The sequence below is a fragment of the Triticum urartu genome, chromosome 7, assembly GCF_003073215.2.
Source record: "Triticum urartu cultivar G1812 chromosome 7, Tu2.1, whole genome shotgun sequence".
Taxonomy (NCBI): domain Eukaryota; kingdom Viridiplantae; phylum Streptophyta; class Magnoliopsida; order Poales; family Poaceae; genus Triticum; species Triticum urartu.
In genome coordinates this window covers 678,664,197-678,682,877 of record NC_053028.1, presented here as the reverse complement: position 1 = coordinate 678,682,877, position 18,681 = coordinate 678,664,197, and the positions used below count along the sequence as shown (strand labels likewise).

General features: G+C 50.3%; 1 protein-coding gene across 1 annotated transcript; it reads right to left on the bottom strand.

The window, feature by feature from the left end:
* Positions 1-1,487: 1,487 nt before the first annotated feature.
* On the bottom strand, positions 1,488-2,998 carry LOC125519385. The gene is made up of 3 exons (XM_048684209.1): positions 2,915-2,998; positions 2,665-2,850; positions 1,488-2,168 (listed from the first exon to the last, which is right to left on the bottom strand). The coding sequence occupies exons 1-3, from the start codon at positions 2,996-2,998 to the stop codon at positions 1,488-1,490; spliced, it is 951 nt and encodes a 316-aa protein (XP_048540166.1).
* Between the last annotated feature and the right edge of the window lie 15,683 nt (positions 2,999-18,681).

Sequence of the window (18,681 nt, the reverse complement as noted above, 5' to 3'; positions counted from 1 at the left end):
ATCTAAATGTTCACCTTTAGGTGGTTTTCTGAATGTTGAACTTTAGGTAGTTTTCTGAATGTTGAACTTTAGGCAGTTACTTGTGACAAATTAGTACCAATACTGCTGCTATCTGTTGCATGTCAGCATGGTGAAATTGCCCACATTCTGGAGTGAGCTCATTGGGGATCTGCGTGATGAATTATGGAGGCTTAATGAAGCACGGTGACTCGGGGTCGAGGAAGCCACCTAAGCCTAACCATTAGGGTTTACGGTGACTCGGGGTCGACGGAGCCACCTAAGCCTAACCATTAGGGTTTACGGTGACTCGGGGTCGACGGAGCCACCTAAGCCTAACCATTAGGGTTTACGGTGACTCGGGGTCGACGGAGCCACCTAAGCCTAACCATTAGGGTTTACGGTGACTCGGGGTCGACGGAGCCACCTAAGCCTAACCATTAGGGTTTACGGTGACTCGGGGTCGACGGAGCCACCTAAGCCTAACCATTAGGGTTTACGGTGACTCGGGGTCGACGGAGCCACCTAAGCCTAACCATTAGGGTTTACGGTGACTCGGGGTCGAGGAAGCCACCTAAGCCTAACCATTAGGGTTTACGGTGACTCGGGGTCGACGGAGCCACATAAGCCTAACCATTAGGGTTTACGGTGATTCGGGGTCGACGGAGCCACCTAAGCCTAACCATTAGGGTTTACGGTGACTCGGGGTCACGGAGCCACCTAAGCCTAACCATTAGGGTTTACGGTGACTCGGGGTCGACGGAGCCACCTAAGCCTAACCATTAGGGTTTACGGTGACTCGGGGTCGACGGAGCCACCTAAGCCTAACCATTAGGGTTTACGGTGACTCGGGGTCGACGGAGCCACCTAAGCCTAACCATTAGGGTTTACGGTGACTCGGGGTCGACGGAGCCACCTAAGCCTAACCATTAGGGTTTACGGTGACTCGGGGTCGACGGAGCCACCTAAGCCTAACCATTAGGGTTTACGGTGACTCGGGGTCGACGGAGCCACCTAAGCCTAACCATTAGGGTTTACGATGACTCGGGGTCGACAGAGCCACCTAAGCCTAACCATTAGGGTTTCCAATGCATGATATAACATAACCATCTAATAATCCAGTGCTAACATAACCATCAAATAGTCTTCCAATGCTAACATAATCATAAAAACCTAGTGCATGAGAAATTATAATCTGAAGTCTAGCAAACATAACACAGAATATTTGATCCAGCTAACATAACACACATAACACACAATACTTACTACAGTTCAACATATTATAAAGTACACAACCATTGTTCACAATACATAGTGGAGTTTAGATGCATAGTTCATCCTTTTCTCACAAAAGGATGAAAAGCATATCTACTACATACATACACAGCCATAGTTCATCTTAGAGAAGTTCACATTTAGTAGAGCCATACACTACACAACCATCATGCCCACAAGGTCAGCATTGCCCACTACTCTCATATTCATTTTCTTCACTTCTCTAAGATGGCCTGGATCCCCTTGATCTTCTCCTTCAGCTTCTCCTCTGCCTTAATCAACCCAGCAATCTGAAGCTCTAGCTTCCCCTTCTCTTCACCATGCTTTTCCTTTCCCTTGAGCAAATCAGCAACCTGAAACTTCAACTCTAGCTTATCTTGGGTGAGCTTCTCCTCAGACTTTGTGAGCTCTGCATTCTTCAACTCCAAGTTCATCTTAGCTTCAGTAAGCAATTGCTTATCAGTAATATGCTTCAACTTCAGGTTCTGGATGACTGTAGCTTGAGCTCTTGTCAGGTTCAGTAGCACATCATAATTCTGCTTAAACTTCTCAAACTCTGCATCTTTCTTTGCCATCTTTGCATTCATATCAGCCACCAGTTCACTTCTGCATTCATGCTGATATGTAATGGCAGACTGCAGATGTCTGAAATCCACCACCCTATCCTCCTGGAAGCTCATAAGCTGATGCACATCTTGGACTAGCTTGTCATAGTTGGCCTCCAGGTTGTTCTTCTCTTCTGTCAGATGGTGGATAGTGAAAGAACTTTCAAGATTGTCATTCACCCTAGCACTTTTGGCATCTTCAACCATTGCCCATAGCTTCAACAATGCATTCTGCATTGTTGGGGGCCACTGGTGATCAACCCATTCAACAAAGCCACAATTGCTACCTTCCTGCAAAAACAACAACAACAACAAAACAGTTCATACATCAAGTAATTACACAAAATCACTGCAGTTGCCAAAAAGAATGTCTAAATTTAGCATCAGACCACTACATTGAACAAGAGGAGCAGCCACTTGAGTAGCTGACTGACTAGTTTAGTTACTGTACTGTTCATATCAAGGAGTGTTCAAATATTTGTAATCTACTCTACTACCACTATTAACATAAAATACTATGTTAGCACCAGACCACTACATTTAACAAGAGGAGCAGCCACTTGAGTAAGAAAAAATATACTCATGCTTGACCTAAATTACTATTAACATAAATTACTATGCCATTGTACTCCAGCAAAATATACTCATGCTTGACCTAAATAAGCTACTCTAACCACTATGAACCAAAATGTTGACAGCAAGCAGAGTACTCCAGCAAACAGAGTTCAATATGGCACTGACCAAGTAAGAAAAAAAATCAGTATGCCTACAATCCTACAATCCATACCGGCTGTGCACATGCTAAAAACCTCCTGCCTGTGTCTGTTCCTTCAAAGGCAACAAGCCTCTCAGATGCCATGCCGTGCTTCTCACATGGAGACATCACATCCAGCTCAAGCCCCTTGTAATCTGGATCTTCAATGCTGAAAGGGACCTGCAGAAGCTCGCACAAAGACAATGGCCAAATCAAAACCTAGCGATATCAACCAAATCAAGAAATCCCAAATCTGAAACCCTAACCCTAACCCTATACTGACCTCGCTGAGACCGTCTGTGGAGGAAGAAGACTGCATGTACGGGAGGCTAGAATGGTCGTCGCTGCTTTCGTCCTCTAAAACCATGGCGTCGGCGGGGCGGTGCGGCGGCCGGCAGTCGGGACGCGGGCGGCGGCGACGGAGGAAACGAGTGAGGAGGAGGAGGGGAGGGGAATGGTGCGGCCGGGCTGGAGCTGGTGCGACCGGACCAGGTTGGAGAGCAGCAGCGCACCGGCTCGTCCTAGTCAGCGCGCGGGCACACGCCGATTGGCCAACGTGGCACCTGACGGGTGGGCCCGAGCTGTCGGATCGGGCGTCAATACGTATAAATACGCGTTTTAGCCTAATTTGCAAAAACTTAGACCAGTGTTGGTACTGACACGCAAAAATTAGCAATCATGGTACCAATCTGCATGTGATGCCCGAATTGTGGTACTTCTGTGCAATTAACTCCCACCAGAACCATCTACAGCCTTAATTTAATTTAGACGACCAGTTTCTAATCTACTTCTCATAACAAACTGGTCCATAGCTCAGTTTGTAATCCACGTTCTGTCCCAGGCTCAGAACAGAACAGCGCCCGAGGCGGGCACCCATGCCATGTACGAACTGGGTCCATGCCGACCACTGTACACGACCGTATATCGCGTGTATTCCATTTTTTGGACAAACCAGGTCTGACGCATCTGCCACACTTTACCCTATCCCAATCCACTCATCAACGACTAAGATATCAGGTGCATATGAGCTCGAGCACCGAATCGCTTCTTTCCATGAATGACCCCTTCTGGAAGGAGATATTTGTTACTCCCGGAGTTGACTAACTAACAAATTTCTTTTTGTAACAATCAGATGAATTTATTATTGATACATGGCACATGCAGTTCCTCTCTTCTGCTACAGCATAATAACTTTTTTTATGTCGTCACTTCAGGGATCTAGATGAATGGAGAACTAGACATAAATGATTCTGATCCTAGCTAGTTTGATGTCCCTCTCGAAAGAGTTGGTCAGCTGCTCACGTGAAGAGGCTCTGCTGCATGCTCACATGGAGGCACTGTTTTTTTTTTCCGATGGAGGCACTGGTGTGAAGCACCCCCGTGACTTGCATCGGAAGCAAACGTTTGCTCCCCCCCCCCCCCCCCCCCCCCCCCCCCCCCCCCCCCCCCCCCCCCCCCCCCCTCCCCCCCCCCCTAAGCACCCGTGCAGTCCAATTTTAGGACAAAACCAGGTTTTTTTTTCTGGCACCTGTTTAAGCACCTACCATTGCACATAGCCTGACTGAGCGGTACCTGATCAAACTACTCCAACTCAATAAAAACTGATTTGAAGAGAGGGCATGTTTGAAACTTGACCGGTTTTGATAGCCTAGGGTTGTAATTAACTTAGACAATTTCAAAGTTCAGTTTTGATTCTTAGACATTTGTGGGAGTTCAGAATTGAAATATGGACACTTGTCTTCTACAAACATCATCAAAATTTTACAAATACTGAAGGTTGATGTTTGTCTTAAAACAAAACTAATCCATAATGTTTTTTCCTTTTGCGAAAGGAAGAAAAAAAATACATATGGGCAAACACAAACCCACGCACGTAGTTACAACTCTCTTTCGTTTTACGATCCAACCTATGGTTGGATGGCTAGATGGATAGTGGTATCCCCAGCCCACCAGTGTTCAAGTCCTGATACTCGCATTATTACTGGATTTATTTCAGGATTTCCGGCGATGCATTTTCAGTGGGAGAAGACGTTCCCATCGACGACGAGGCACCTACGGTAATTTCATAAATTTTAAGATGACATGCCGGTTCAGTTTTTCGGAGGTGCTCATAAAAGATAAGGTGTGCGTGTGTGCGTTCATAGGGGTGTGTATGTGCATATGTATGAGCGTTTGCGTCTGTATTGATGTTAAAAAAAACTCTCTTTCGTTTTCTTTTGTTTTTTGCGGGGAACACGTACTTCCAACTTTTTTTTGAGGGAAACGTAGTTACAACTTACAACAGCTAGCAGAAGTTGTTTAGCTCAAACTCGATGCCGTACAGAAGGGATTATTTTTAGAGAAAAAGTCGGAGCCGAGTCCAAAAGGTTTTCTCGTATCGTGCCGCGCACTTATATAATCGATCGACGCGTCAACCTCTAGACCAAGCCAATCGACCCACTGGATCGACTAGACGACGACTGATTGTGCGCGCCCTATGTCGTGGGCGGATCTGCCGGCGGACCTTCTACGCGACATCTACGGTCGTCTCCACACCGCGTCCGACGTGGTCCGCTTCCACGCCATGTGCAGGCCATGGCGCACCGGGCTTGACCATAAAAAAATCCTCTTGCCATGGCTGGTCGCGCCCTCCGGCGCGGACGACTCCATGGAAGACCAGCGCTGCCGCTGCGTCTTCTCCAAGACCAGCTACAGCGCGCCTGGCATCTGCGTCCGGGACAGGAGGGTCGCCCGCACCGACGGCACGGCGGCGTGGGTGCTCAGCGCCCACAAGGACCTCCGCCTCGTCAACCCTCTGACCGCCGACTCCCTGCCTTTCCCCGGCGAACGTCTGGACCACAAGTGGCTGGACCACAGACACCGCATCATCTCCGGCGACGGCACCGTCCTTCTATACGACTTCACTCCGAGCCAGCCAGAGGAATGTTATCCGCCGCCCCACAGATTCCAGGCATCCTTCCGAGGCCACGACGAGGACGACGGCGAGTGGCGCCACGTATCATCAAATATCGGCACTGACCGCTGCTGCGCGGCCGAGTATTACCATGGCTACATCGTGTGCGTGGGCTTGGCTAAGTGCCACCTCCTCTGGCCGGACTGGCAATTAGTGTTTGATGACCTGTACATTGTAGAAAGAGAAAACACCACGGAACTGCGAGCGGTGCTACCGTCTGAGCCTGGAAAGGTACGCCGGTGCAGCTACCTCTTTGAATCGGGAGGCGAGCTGCTGCTTGCCAGCGTTCTTCAAGAGGACAGCGGCACCGACTTGTCGGTGTCACTGCATGTGCTCCGCTACTGCAATCGGGTGGTGGAGTTGCTGCCCATGCGCAGTGAACAATCCGACTATTGGGCAAGCGTGCTCAAGCTCGACGACGCTGTCTTGTTCTTGGGTTTTCCGGCACGCTTCGCCGTGGATGCCGCCTTGTTCGGCGGGGAGGTGAGCGGTGGCACCGCCTACTTTGTCATCGACAACACGTCGGAGCAGGACGGACGTTCTGGTCCTCCGGAGCCATGCAGCGTGTACAGGTACAACTTCATGGATGGCGCCACCACGCTGGTGGAGACTTTGCCGCCCGGGTGGCACGACGCGAGGTGTATGTGGTTCCTACCCAATCCCCAATTATCTCTTTTTCATGCGCCGATCACTCAGGGCCAGCAGGGAGACCCAGTGACCAGCAACGATAGCACCACTCAGCCACAACAGCTGACGATCTACATCGGCGACCTGTCCCTGAAGGTGGATGGCTCCAGGCTGCGAGACATGTTCAGCAAGCACGGGAAGGTGACCTGTGCAAGAGTCATGTATGACAATCGTGGGCGATCACGAGGGTTCGGGTTTGTGACAATGGCCACGCAGGAGGGATTCGACAACGCCATTGCCGCTCACAACACAGTCAAGTAACCACACTGCAGTAGCGTCATCAATTCGAGATGTATCTTGCATTATTTCAAATACTATTGCTTCATCGACTAATGCTACCAACAGTTGCGGAGCTAGCGAATTACCAAAGGCTGGGCACGTCGTAAGCTAAAGTATTTACTTTGGTCCATCACAAGTATCACATATTTGATAAACATTGTATACACTAGACATATTGTGATGCAACCATTGATGGTTTCAAACTCGCGCGAGCCGTTGGCGACGGGCCTAGGTGCCGAGGGCGACTCCGTCCCTGCCCCCGGCGATCTCGCCGCGGCTGGTGCGTGGGTGCAGGTCTGGCGTGGACCGAGTGGTGCTCTGGGCCCCTCTCCGTCGGTGCGGTCCTCGGAGACAGGGCGGGGGCCGTGTGGTGGTCGCTTCTGGGCTTTGGCGACGGACGAGTCCGACGAGGAGGACGGGACCTCTTCGCCGCGGCTGGCTGCTCCGACGGTGTGCGTGTCCCTCGGTGACTTCGTTCGGGCGGCGGCGGAGTCTGGCGTCGTTCGGGGTGACCGCCGCCGTCGTTTTGCGCCGGGGGGTTGTGGATCTCGTGCGTCGGCGGTGCGGTGCTGGAGACCCCCGTCTCCCTCGTCGGGGTGCCCGAGGGTGGCGCGCGTCTCCCCGCCGTCCCCTGCCCACGAGGCGGCCGTGGCGGTGGCTGAGGAGTGGCCGCCGTTCCCTCTCGTCCCCTCATCGGCGGTGTTGGCGGCGGAGGCGGCGCGGGTGGCGGAAACGGCTGAGGCGCTAGGGCTGACGCCGAGGTGCGCGGCGCCGGTCGTGGGCCTGCTCGCGCCCGGTGGGCCTGGGCCGGCCTCAAGCGACTCTGGGGCCCAATCGTCATCGGGGTTGGTTTCCGTTGGGGCTGCAGGTGGCCAGGGGGCTGCTTCTGCTCATGGGCCAGGCTCGGCTGGGCCTGGTTCCCCGCGGCCCTCCCAGGATGGCGTCCATAAGCCCGGGTCGTGTCGCTATTTATGGCTGCGCAGGGGCGTGCGCGACCCCTCACTAGGGTTTCCTGCCCGTCCCAGTGAAGTGCGGCGTTTCCGGCGCTTTGCCAGATCTCTCCCCCCCTTCCCCCTCCCCCTCCACTCACCTGTTCCTTTGCTGCGGTGGCAGCCATGGGCGACCGGCGCACGGAGAAGAGACCGATGGATCCTCCGATCCCTGATGAAGAGAGGCGGCGGGAGAAGGCGCTGCGGGAGCAGGCGAAGCGTGGCCAGCGTGCCAGGGCGGCGGGACGTGAAGATGGGAGCGGTGGCTACGAGCAAGGTCAAGGTGGAGGCTACGGCCAGGGCTATGGGGGTAGCTATGGCCAGGGCTATGGCTCTGGATCCCATGGGCGCGAGGGGGATTGGGGTCCTCCTCCACCTTGGTGGGGTCAGCAGGAGCGCAAGAAGAAGTGCAAGATTGGGTCGAAGCGGCGTGAACTGGAGCGCAAGCCGATGGAGCATCCCCTCTGTGGTGGTGGCCACGGGGACCCGCTGGCTAAGAAGCCGCGGGCGTCGGCTGCCCCGCTTGCTGTGGTGCTGACGGATGCGCCGCGTGGGTCGGCGGACGCACCCATCCTAGTCGAAGAAGAGGAAGGTGAATGCTTCAAGTGCGGACGTACAGGGCATTTCCAAGCCAAGTGTACCTTCCCCCCCCTCTGCGTGATATGTAAGCAGGAAGGGCACGCCTCGGCCTTTTGTTCGACGCGAGGTAAGCATCTTCACCTTCATATCATGGGCAGCGCGATTCCGGGGGAAGGATTCTTCTGCTTGGACTTTGAAGATGAAGAGGAGACAGAGGGATATGATCTCCAGGATGCTAATGGGGCCATTCTGTCGGCGGAGCCAGGGAGGCTGTCGCTGCGTGTGCTCAAGCAGGAGCTGAAGCACATGTTTGCGGGTGACTGGGATTGGCAGGTTTCTCAAGTGGGGGATGATGATTTTGCGGTTATCTTTCCTTCTGCGGATCTATTGCACATGGCTAAGTCTAGTGGTAAACTGTTTCTTTCTATCAATGATATTACGGTGCGGGTCCGCGATTCTGTCCAGGAGACCATTGTGCCTCTCTCCATGCCGGAGGTGTGGCTCCGCCTCCACGGTATCCCCAAGAAACACCGGCGTGTTGATCGCCTGATGGAAGGAATGAAGATGTTAGGCAGGCCCATTGTGGTGGACGAGCTCTCCCTCATCCGGATGGGACCGGTGAGGATGAAGTTTGGATGCAAAGCTCCGGACAAGATGAATGGATACGTGCAAGTGTGGTTCAACCATGAGGGATTTGACATCAAGGTGGAGGTGGAAAGGCTCCCGAAATGCTCGGGTGAGGGATCTGTGGCGTCTGGCTCTGACAAGGCCCCTCCTCGCTCTAGCGACAAGCAAGGCCAGCCGGGTCCGGGGGCCGGAGGTGTGCCTGGGTTGCCACAGGGTTCGACCGTGGCTCAGGGAGGGCCGGTCACCACAGTTGGCAGCCACCAGCAAGATGTGGAGATGGCTTGCTGCGATGAGGAGAATGAGGACAACATGCCGGACACGTCGATTGATACTGAGACTTGGGACAAGTTGGGGCTTACTTCCCATGCGCTAGAGGAGGACAGAGAAGTGGTGGCGCCGGGCGCACTTGCGATAGCGGACACGGCTGGGAGCAGTCCGCCACCAGCGATTGCGTTGCTGGGGGCTTTTGACCAATCTCGCTTGCAGGAGCGGGCTGGTGCTGGCCCCATGCTTTCGGGTGCCCCGGCATCCCCCAGTTTGCTGGGCTCTGACACGGGCGTGGTGCTCAACGAACCATCCACACACACCCCGCTGTCTAGCCGTCGCAGTGCGGGGGGCTCCGGGCGCGCTCCCAAGAAGACGGCGGGTCGCAAGCCCTCGGCCAACGCTGCGGTGCTCTCTCTTCCATCGCCAACTGTGCCAGCTTGCGTGGACCTTCAGGCGGCCCTGGGCTCCGCGGGCGTCTCGGCCAAGGCACGGCGCTCTCGAGCTTCTCCAGTGGCCCAGCGTGCGCCAAGTGCTCGGGCCAAGGCCCAGTTGGGTGAGCTTTCTTCCATGGAGAATGCGCAGCTTCGTCTTGCGGAGAAGAATCTCGAAACCTTAGGAAATCCCCCACCCTCCTTTACGATTTTGAATGCCTTTACGGACCCGGAACTTGTCTCGATCCTAGACGACAGCGGTTTTAAAGTAGGTGCGGAGAGCGGCGAGTTAGTTTCGTTGATTCGTGCTCGTGAAGATGCCCAAGCGGCTTTGGCCTCAGCTGCCGCGTTGGCTAAGGCCAGGGAGGCCTCTGCCACGGCGCGGGTCGGCTCCGACCCTGATGGGTCTGCTGTGGTGGCGAGTGGGAGCGCTGACGCCAGGGAGGTGGAGGCTATCCCCTCGACAAGCCGTGCCCCGGCTAAAAAACGCGTGGCAAAACCGGTGACATCCAGGGGGGTGCGCCTTCGCAACCGTATTATTTAGATGCGCTACCTTTTTTGGAACATTCGGAGTTGCGGCCATGCTGGCCGTCGGACCCAGCTTAAAGAATACATTGCTAGGGAGCGCATTGACGTGGTTGCGCTCCAGGAAACGATTAAAGCTGATTTCACATATAGAGATTTGGCTGCCTATGATCCTCTCCATCCTTTTGTCTGGGGCTGGGTGCCGTCTGTAGGCCATTCTGGTGGTCTCCTTTTGGGATGTAACAGTGATGTATGCGATGTTGTAAGCTGGGATGTGGGCGCGTTCTTCATTTCTGTCACGATTAAACACAGGATCTTGCTTGCTACATGGGCAATTGTTTGCGTCTACGGCCCGGCTGACCACTCTAGGGCGGCGGATTTCTTGGGACAAATCCAAAGCTTGGTTGGGTCTAAGCAAGGCGCCAACATCCCCATTGTCCTTGGGGGTGATTTTAACCTTATTCGTTCAGGAGCGGATAAGAATAACCCTAACATTGACTGGCCTAGAGTTAACTTGTTCAACAGTACGATTGCATCATGCGCCCTGTGGGAGATTGCTAGGACTGGTGCTAGATTCACGTGGACCAACAAGCAACTGTCGCCGGTGCACAATGTTCTGGACCGGGTGTTTGTGTCCTCCGACTGGGAAGTGTTATTCCCCATGTGTACGCTGGTTGCGGAAACGCATATTGGGTCGGATCATGTGCCACTGGTCCTAGCCTCGGGGGAGGACCGGATCAAGCGCAGCCCCCGTTTCTTCTTTGAAACTGGGTGGTTTGAAATAGAGGGCTTCGGGCCCTTGCTCATGGCGCGCTGGGAGCATGCCAGAGCGGCGGTCGGCTGCTCCAGGGGTCCTTTGGACACTTGGATCGCGGCGGCTACGATCCTTTGGGGTTTCCTCCGTGGGTGGGGTGCAAATCACGGGAGCGAAGCGAAGCGTGCTCGGGAAGCTATTATTGCTAAAATCAAAGCCCTCGACGAACAAGCTGACTCCAGACCCTTCCTGGAAGCCGAATGGGCCCACCGTTACGCTCTTGAGAACCAGGTGCTCGCCATTCTTAGGGAGGAGGAGGAATATTAGCGCCGTTGGGGTGGCGTCAAGTGGGTTACCAAGGGCGATGCGAATACGGGATATTTCCACGCCTATGCCAACGGTCGTAAACGGAAGTGCTCGATTTTGAGACTTCAATCTGATCAAGGGATTTTGGTTAGTCAGGCTGACATCGTGGCACATATCTATGACTTCTTTCTTAATCTGTTGGGAACAGATGAGGAAAAGCGCCTCCAGCTCCGGGCAGACTTCTGGGGGGAAGAGGACCGTGTGTCTCAAGTCGAAAATGACCTCTTGGCTTTGACTTTCTCCACGGAGGAGATCGACGAAGCCGTGGGTGCAATGAAGATTGACACGGCAGCTGGTTCGGACGGCTGGCCGGTCGCGTTTTTCCGACGCTTCTGGCCGATGTTTAAAGACCTTTTCTGCGGGATTATCAATGGTTTTGCGCTAGGTACGATAGATGTTTCGCGCCTTAACTATGGTGTGATTAGGCTTATTCCCAAAGTCAAAGGGGCCGACACTATCAAGCAGTACCGCCCTATCACTCTCATTAACGTACCTTTCAAGATTTGCTCAAAGGCGTATGCGACCAGACTTGCTCCGGTCGCGCAGCGCGTTATAAACCGTAGTCAGTCTGGCTTTCTCAAAGGCCGCAACATTCTCGAAGGGCCGATAGTGTTGCAGGAGACTATCCATGAGCTTAAACGCACCGGGCAACAGGCCGTGCTCCTAAAGCTCGACTTTGAGAAAGCATATGATCGCGTGAACTGGGAGTTCATCCGCGAGGTGTTGACTCGGAAGGGATTCGAGTCAGGCTTTGTCCACCGCATCATGCATTTGGTCTCGGGTGGCCAGACTGCGGTGTCGATCAACGGAGAGGTTGGGAACTTCTTCCGCAATAAAAGAGGTCTCATGCAAGGGGATCCCTCCTCGCCCCTGATTTTCAACTTTGTTGCAGACGCCTTATCAGCCATGATCCATAAGGCTAAGGACGTCGGTCACATACGCGGAGTGGTCTCTCACCTCATTCCGGGTGGTCTCACCCACCTCCAATATGCGGATGACACCTTGCTGCTCTTTGAGCCTGACGATCATAGCGTAGCTTTGGTCAAACTTATTCTCCTCGCTTTCGAAATCATCTCTGGTCTTAAGATCAATTTCCGTAAGAGCAAGGTAATAGCCATTGGGATGGATCCTCCGCTCGCTTCTCATGTAGCCAATTTACTTAATTGTAAGCTAGGGAGCTTTCCAATTAAGTATTTGGGCCTGCCTATCTCAGATAAACACATCTCCATTCTGGAATGGGAACCCTTGTATGGCAAGGTAGCAAATAGAGTTAGCCCCTGGCGTGGTCGTTTCCTCTCCTCGGCGGCCAGATTAATTCTAACTAACTCTAGCCTGTCTTCCCTTCCTCTGTTCACGATGGGCATGTTTTTGCTGGCTGATGGGGTTCATGCCAGGCTTGATACGCCCCGATCCAAGTTCTTTTGGGAAGGAACGGGGATCAAAAAGAAGTACCACCTAATCAAAGCTATTGAATGCGAAGCTAATGAATGTCGCCCTAAGAAATTTGGAGGTCTTGGGATTCTTAATGCGAAGCTAATGAATGTCGCCCTCTTAACCAAGTGGATTTGGAAACTCTCCCAAAATGAGTAAGGGCTCTGGGTGGATATTCTTCGCGCCAAATACTTCCCAGATGGGAATTTCCTTACCTCCAAAGCTAAGGGATCAACTTTTTGGAATGGAATCCAGAAAGTTATGCCGACATTCACCTTAGGAGCCAAGTTTTGTGTCAACAATGGGTCCTCAACACGGTTTTGGTTGGACCTGGTTTGGCTCGGAACCCTTGTGGAAAAGCCATTCCTTAGCATATCGGCTTGCTACTAACGTAGATATCCTAGTGGCAGATGCGCTGCGTACCAATCCGCCTGCGGTCTCTTTCAAAAGACCCCTGCTTGATAACGAACGAGCCTGTTGGGACGGGCTTGTAGCTGATCTGGCGGGAGTGAACCTTCGTCCTGAGGCCGACTCGGTCTCCTGGGCTCTCTCGAGCTCGGGGAAGTTTTCTGTCCAATCCTTGTACAACAAACTGACCGAGGGACCGACCCTGGACATAGCTAGGGGGTTATGGAAAGCTGCCATTCCCTTAAAAATCAAAATCTTCGTGTGGCAGATGTTTCGCGATCGCCTCCCCTCCTCCAATAATATCGCTCGTAGGAATGGGCCCTCTGACGGCTCTTGCGTGCTATGTGGCCAACATGAGGATGCCAACCACATATTTTTTAACTGTCACCTTGCTCGCTTCGCTTGGAGTGCGGTTAGGGAGGCGTTCGGGCAGACCTGGGATCCTCGCTCTACCTCGGACCTGCGCGCTTTACTAGCTGCTTTTAGGGGTGGTTTTGGCCGGGTCTTATGGCGCTGCGTGGGAGCCTTGCTGTGGTCCATTTGGACCACCCGCAATAAGATGACTATCGAGCACAAATTTCCTTCTCACCCGACTGACATTATTTTCAAATGCCACTTATTTTTTCAGACATGGACGCCGTTGGGGAAACGGCGTGATGCGGATCGGATGTCGGAGGCGATGGAGTGGATTCGGACGATCCAGATTGATGCCCGCCACTAGCCTGCCGTAGGCTCTGTTCTTTTGGACCGGCACCTTGCTCTATGTTGCTTATCTCCTCTTGCAGGCTTCGGCCGGTAGCATGTATCGTACCTTGGCTACGGCCGTTTTATCTTTGTTGTTAAGTGTTGAACCTGTTGGATGCTGCCTTATGTGGGCTTTATCAATTTAAAGCCGGACGCCTCCGGCGTCTTCGTTCTAAAAAAAACATTGTATACACTATGGACAATACACACTAATGGAGTAATGTTTGTATCTATACCTAATATCCTATCTATCAATCTGCCTGAACAAATATTAAGTACGGTTTTTTCTCTCTGTATGAAGAGTGATTATAAATAAAACAAGGGCGACGTCACGAAACCTCGTAGTTTTTTTTATAGCCCTTAATCGACACCACAACCCTGTGCAACAAACGATCGATCCACTATACCATACAAGCCCGATTTGATCTTAGATCGGCGGAAGCTTGACCAATCATGGTAATCGTGTCACCGTCGCTACTGGGAAATTCATTTGCCGAGTGTTAGCGTCTTTGGCGAGTGCATTTCATCGGGTACTCGGCAAACATGTCTTTGCCAAGTGTCATCGAAAAGATACTTGGCAAACAAGTGTAACTCTGTAAACATGTTCTTTGTTGTGTGTCGTGGACAAAACACTCAGTAAAACAGTGGAACTTGGCAAAAAAGCGCTTTGTCGAGCGCTAGGCTCGGCAAAAGGGGGTCTCTCCCGAGTGCTACACTCGGCAAAAGAGGGTCAAGGTTGCATACGACCTTGGATGAAAATGTTCCAAAAAAAACTAAGTTTTTCATTTTGATGAGACGAATAATTTCCATGTCGAGCACTTTCTCATTTTAAGCCATGTTAATTACACTTTTTGCCATGCCCAAACATGGTCTCAAATGACTAGGGCAGTGGTCATATTTAGTGCATAGTTTATGAGAATGTGCCTAAACTGGGCACTTAGGTGCATCTCACCATTAAAAGCAATATTGGCAAACATAGTTTTCAATTTTTTATAAACAGTAATTTTCCATTTTCTAAGTTTAAAAATGGCTATTTTGTGAAGCAAGCAAGTAAAAAAAACACAATGCAAAATGGCACCAGCCCAATTTTGACAGTAAGTAAACCTTATTTTATGCATGATTCCCAAGTATCATGGAATTTTTAGACTTCTAGCTACTTTTGCACATTTAAATGACTATGTCGATTAAGTAATTCACAAAATTTCAACTGCCAGTGTGTAATAGCTCTGTCCTAAAAGTTATCCAAAAATATCTTTCGGTACACAAGTAGTCATTATATGGAAGAACCACTTCGATTGTTGAGAGATTCAACCCCTTGCCTTCAGTAGCCATGTCATCCATTTTGACCCTGTTTTTTCAAAAAGAAATAAAAAGTATAGAAGTTCCGAAAATGCAATCCTTTCGCATGGACTCCTTCTATGTGTACTAGTAACGAGGAAAAGTACCAATTTTTAATATTACAATTTTGAAAAATAAAATCTCTGCACAAAATGGGCTATCTTGTATGAACATTCATGGCTTTCAAGTCAAATGACCAAGGTGATGGCCATATTCATTGCATAATTTCTTATAATATTGAGAAATTACACATATTGGTGCATATTCCCATTAAAAAGATGTTGCCAAATAGATTTTCCAATTTGTTTGTACAAAAAATAATTTTCCATTTTCTAAGTGTCAAAATGGTTGTTTTTGTGAAGCAAGTACAAAAAACAGTGTGCAAAATGATGCCACTCGAATTTTCATAGTAATTAGACCTTATTTCATGCACAATTCCCAAGTTTCATGGGTTTTTTAGATTTCTAGCTACTTTCGCACATTTAAATGACTTCGAGTTTTGTCCTAAAAATTATCAAAATTTGAACTGCAATTGTGTGACAGCTCTGTCCTAAAATTATCAAAATATAGTTTTAGGTACACAAGTAGTCATTATATGGAAGAACCACTTCGAGCTTTGAGAGATTCAATCCCTTGCCATGAATATCCATGCCGGCCATTTTGACCCTATTTTGGCAAAAATGAAAGAAAAAGAATACAAGTTTTAAAAATGTAATTCTTTTGCATGGAGTCCTTTTATGCATACTAGTTGCGAGAAAATAACGTAACTTACAATATGATAAGTTTGGAAATAAACTATTTCACAAAACAGGCTATTGTGTATGAACATTCATCACTTTCAAGTCAAATGACCAAGGTGATGACCACATTCATTGCATTGTTTATTATAATATGCCCAAATTAAGCACATAGGTGCATATTGCCATTAAAAACAATGTTTTTTGGTGGTAGTCATTACAAACAATGTTGTTAGATAAAGTTTCCAACTTTTCATTTTAAAAATCATTTTTATTTTCTAACTGTCAAAAATGGGTATTTTTTGTGAAGCAAATACAAAAGATAGGGTGCAAAATTGCATTGCTCCAATTTTCATATAAAATGGACCTTATATTATTCATAACTAGAGAGGTTACCCGTGCATTTGCATGGCTAGATATTATTTTGTAATTTCAACAATAGGAAATTATTTAGAAATTTATTTGTTCCAAAATTATCATTTAATACTAAGACTTTCTTATTTGCTTATGAGAGTAATCTAATTCATCGGAATGGTGTGTTAAAAAATGGCAACTTTTTTATAACGCCGCGTTGAAATCCAAAATGCGGATATGGTATATTACAAAAAAAAACTCTTTTATTTCATTCAAGCATATTATCAAAGAATTCTTTATTAATGAGATGAATGCAGTGAGAGTGCCTTGTTTGGTTACCTAGTTAGTACATATATACTGGATATAAATTATTGTTCCACTAAGTTTTGGAGCACTTATTATACAAGCAGGTTGTGTAATCGTTCCACCATTATATGTAGTGTGTGTATTCGTTTTCACCTTTTTTATAATTTTATTTTTAGTTTGATGGTATGTTTTCTTTCATTGTGTTTCATGAGTTATTGAATGTGCATTTGTTTTACCTAATTTCTCAAATCGACACTAATATGACTTGGATGCAAATTATCATGATGTTGAGTCCGTTGCACATGCCAATGGCAAGGTGGAGATGGATACGAATGTTCGGGAACATATCATCAAATTTAGCCTACCGAGAGAGGTTTTGAAGGTCGGGGTTGAAGATGCCCTTAGGTTACTGCCACGGCGGAACTGGCCTGGCCATCTGAGCACCGTGAGTAGCCCGCACAGGTTTCCTCTTTTCAAGCGCCAGGTGGACCAGTGTACACGCCAGGTACACGCTTCTAGATGCTACTCCCTCCATTCCAAATTATCTGTAAAACATGTAGATATATCTGTTAGAGTTATATTGATGATGGCCTTTGGCCTTTTGTATTCTTACCTTTTGGCATCCTCATGTACATCATATATATGGTGGCTTTGGCCTCCTTGTAATACAAGTTGCTTTCCTAACATGGTATTAGAGCTCTAGGTCTTTTTTTGGCACGCGCAACTCGTGCTTCTTTCGATCCCATCTCGCGTCCGCCGTTGCTCTCGGCGTCGCTGTGTTCTTCCCTACTGGCGGCCACTGCTCCTTCAGCGTGGCTGTTCCCTGCTTCTCCCCCACACCCGTGCCACGATCTACTCTGCTAGGCGGGAAGGACAGGCCCAATCCAATCGCCCACCCGTCTGCCCCGTGCCGATCTGGTGTGCGGCTGTCACCAGTCTGCTGCGGCCGCGTTGACTGGGTGCCGGCATCCAGTCCCGATCCGGCGCTTGATCTGGTGACGCACCGCTGCGTCTTCTAGCCGCTGGCTAGCCGCAGCCCTCCACCTGGTGCGCCGCCGCCGGCTGTCCGTCTTCTTGGCTCCCGCGCGATCTGGTCCAGTGCCAGCCGCTGTTCCGCTGAGTTCTGGCTCCGTGTTTTCTGCTACTGCCTGTTGCTCCCGTGCCGGCTGCCGCTTGATTTCCGTCGTTCCGCTGACACAAGAGAATCGATCCACCTGCCTGTCTGTCTGTCTGTCTGTGTACGGCGTGCTCCGGCCTCAATTGCTCTTTTTTGGGCTGTTGCATGCTGGTGTACGTGCGTGTATCCTACACGGCCTATATTGCTCTTTTGGGCTCCCGGTGGGCGGCGGGCTACTCTGCCAGTTGGCCTGCTTTGTTCAGCTGCCTGGCTTGAGGCCCTATTGTTTTGTTGTTGTCCTTTTCAAAAAAAAGAGGGAAAAAAAAGAAAAAAGAGAGAGAGAGAGAGAGAGAAAGAGGTGCAATGCTTTCGTCTGGTACACCTCTCCAGCGCTACCAGATGTCTTTCGACAGTACTCCATACATTGATCCCGTCTCGCACATGTGCCGTTCCTCGGTGCTTGGTGCTCGCCCGCTTGGGGGTGGTGGTTGTCGCTCTACTTCGACACCTTATGTGACATCCACCGGTGTTGCTGGTCGCTCTACATCGACTCCTTCGGCAGTTGCACCGCCTCCTTTAGCCGCTTCTTTGCATGGAGTTGGTTGTTCTTCAGCGACTCTTCCCACGACTTCCACACCTGGTGATTGTCGCCCTACGTCGACTCGTCTCGCGGCTTCCGTGTGTGGCGGTGATCGCTCTACATCGACTCCCTCAGTGGTTTTCACATGTGGCTCTACGTCGACTCGTTACTCTCAGTCGACTCTGCACGCGGCTTTCATGGGTGGAAACAACTGGTCATCATTGACAGGTGTTTCTACCTCGACCTCCTCTGTCGAGTCCCTGTTTGCGCATGAGATTGCACAACTGAAATGCCTGCTTGATGCTTGGGATTCTTCACCGATGGTTTCTGCAGGTTCTGTGACTAACTTTTCTGGCACTAAGAAACCACATTCTACTCATTCACGTACATCCCCATGGATTCTTGATACTGGAGCGTCTTTTCATATGACATATGATTCTTCCACTTCGACCTCTGTTCGACCTGTCGAGTCTCCTGCTCGTGTCCTTACTGCTGATGGCACTCCCCTTCCTGTAGCTAGTCGAGGCACTCTTAGCACTTCTTCATTTCATGTTCCCTCTGTCGCTCATGTTCCTCGA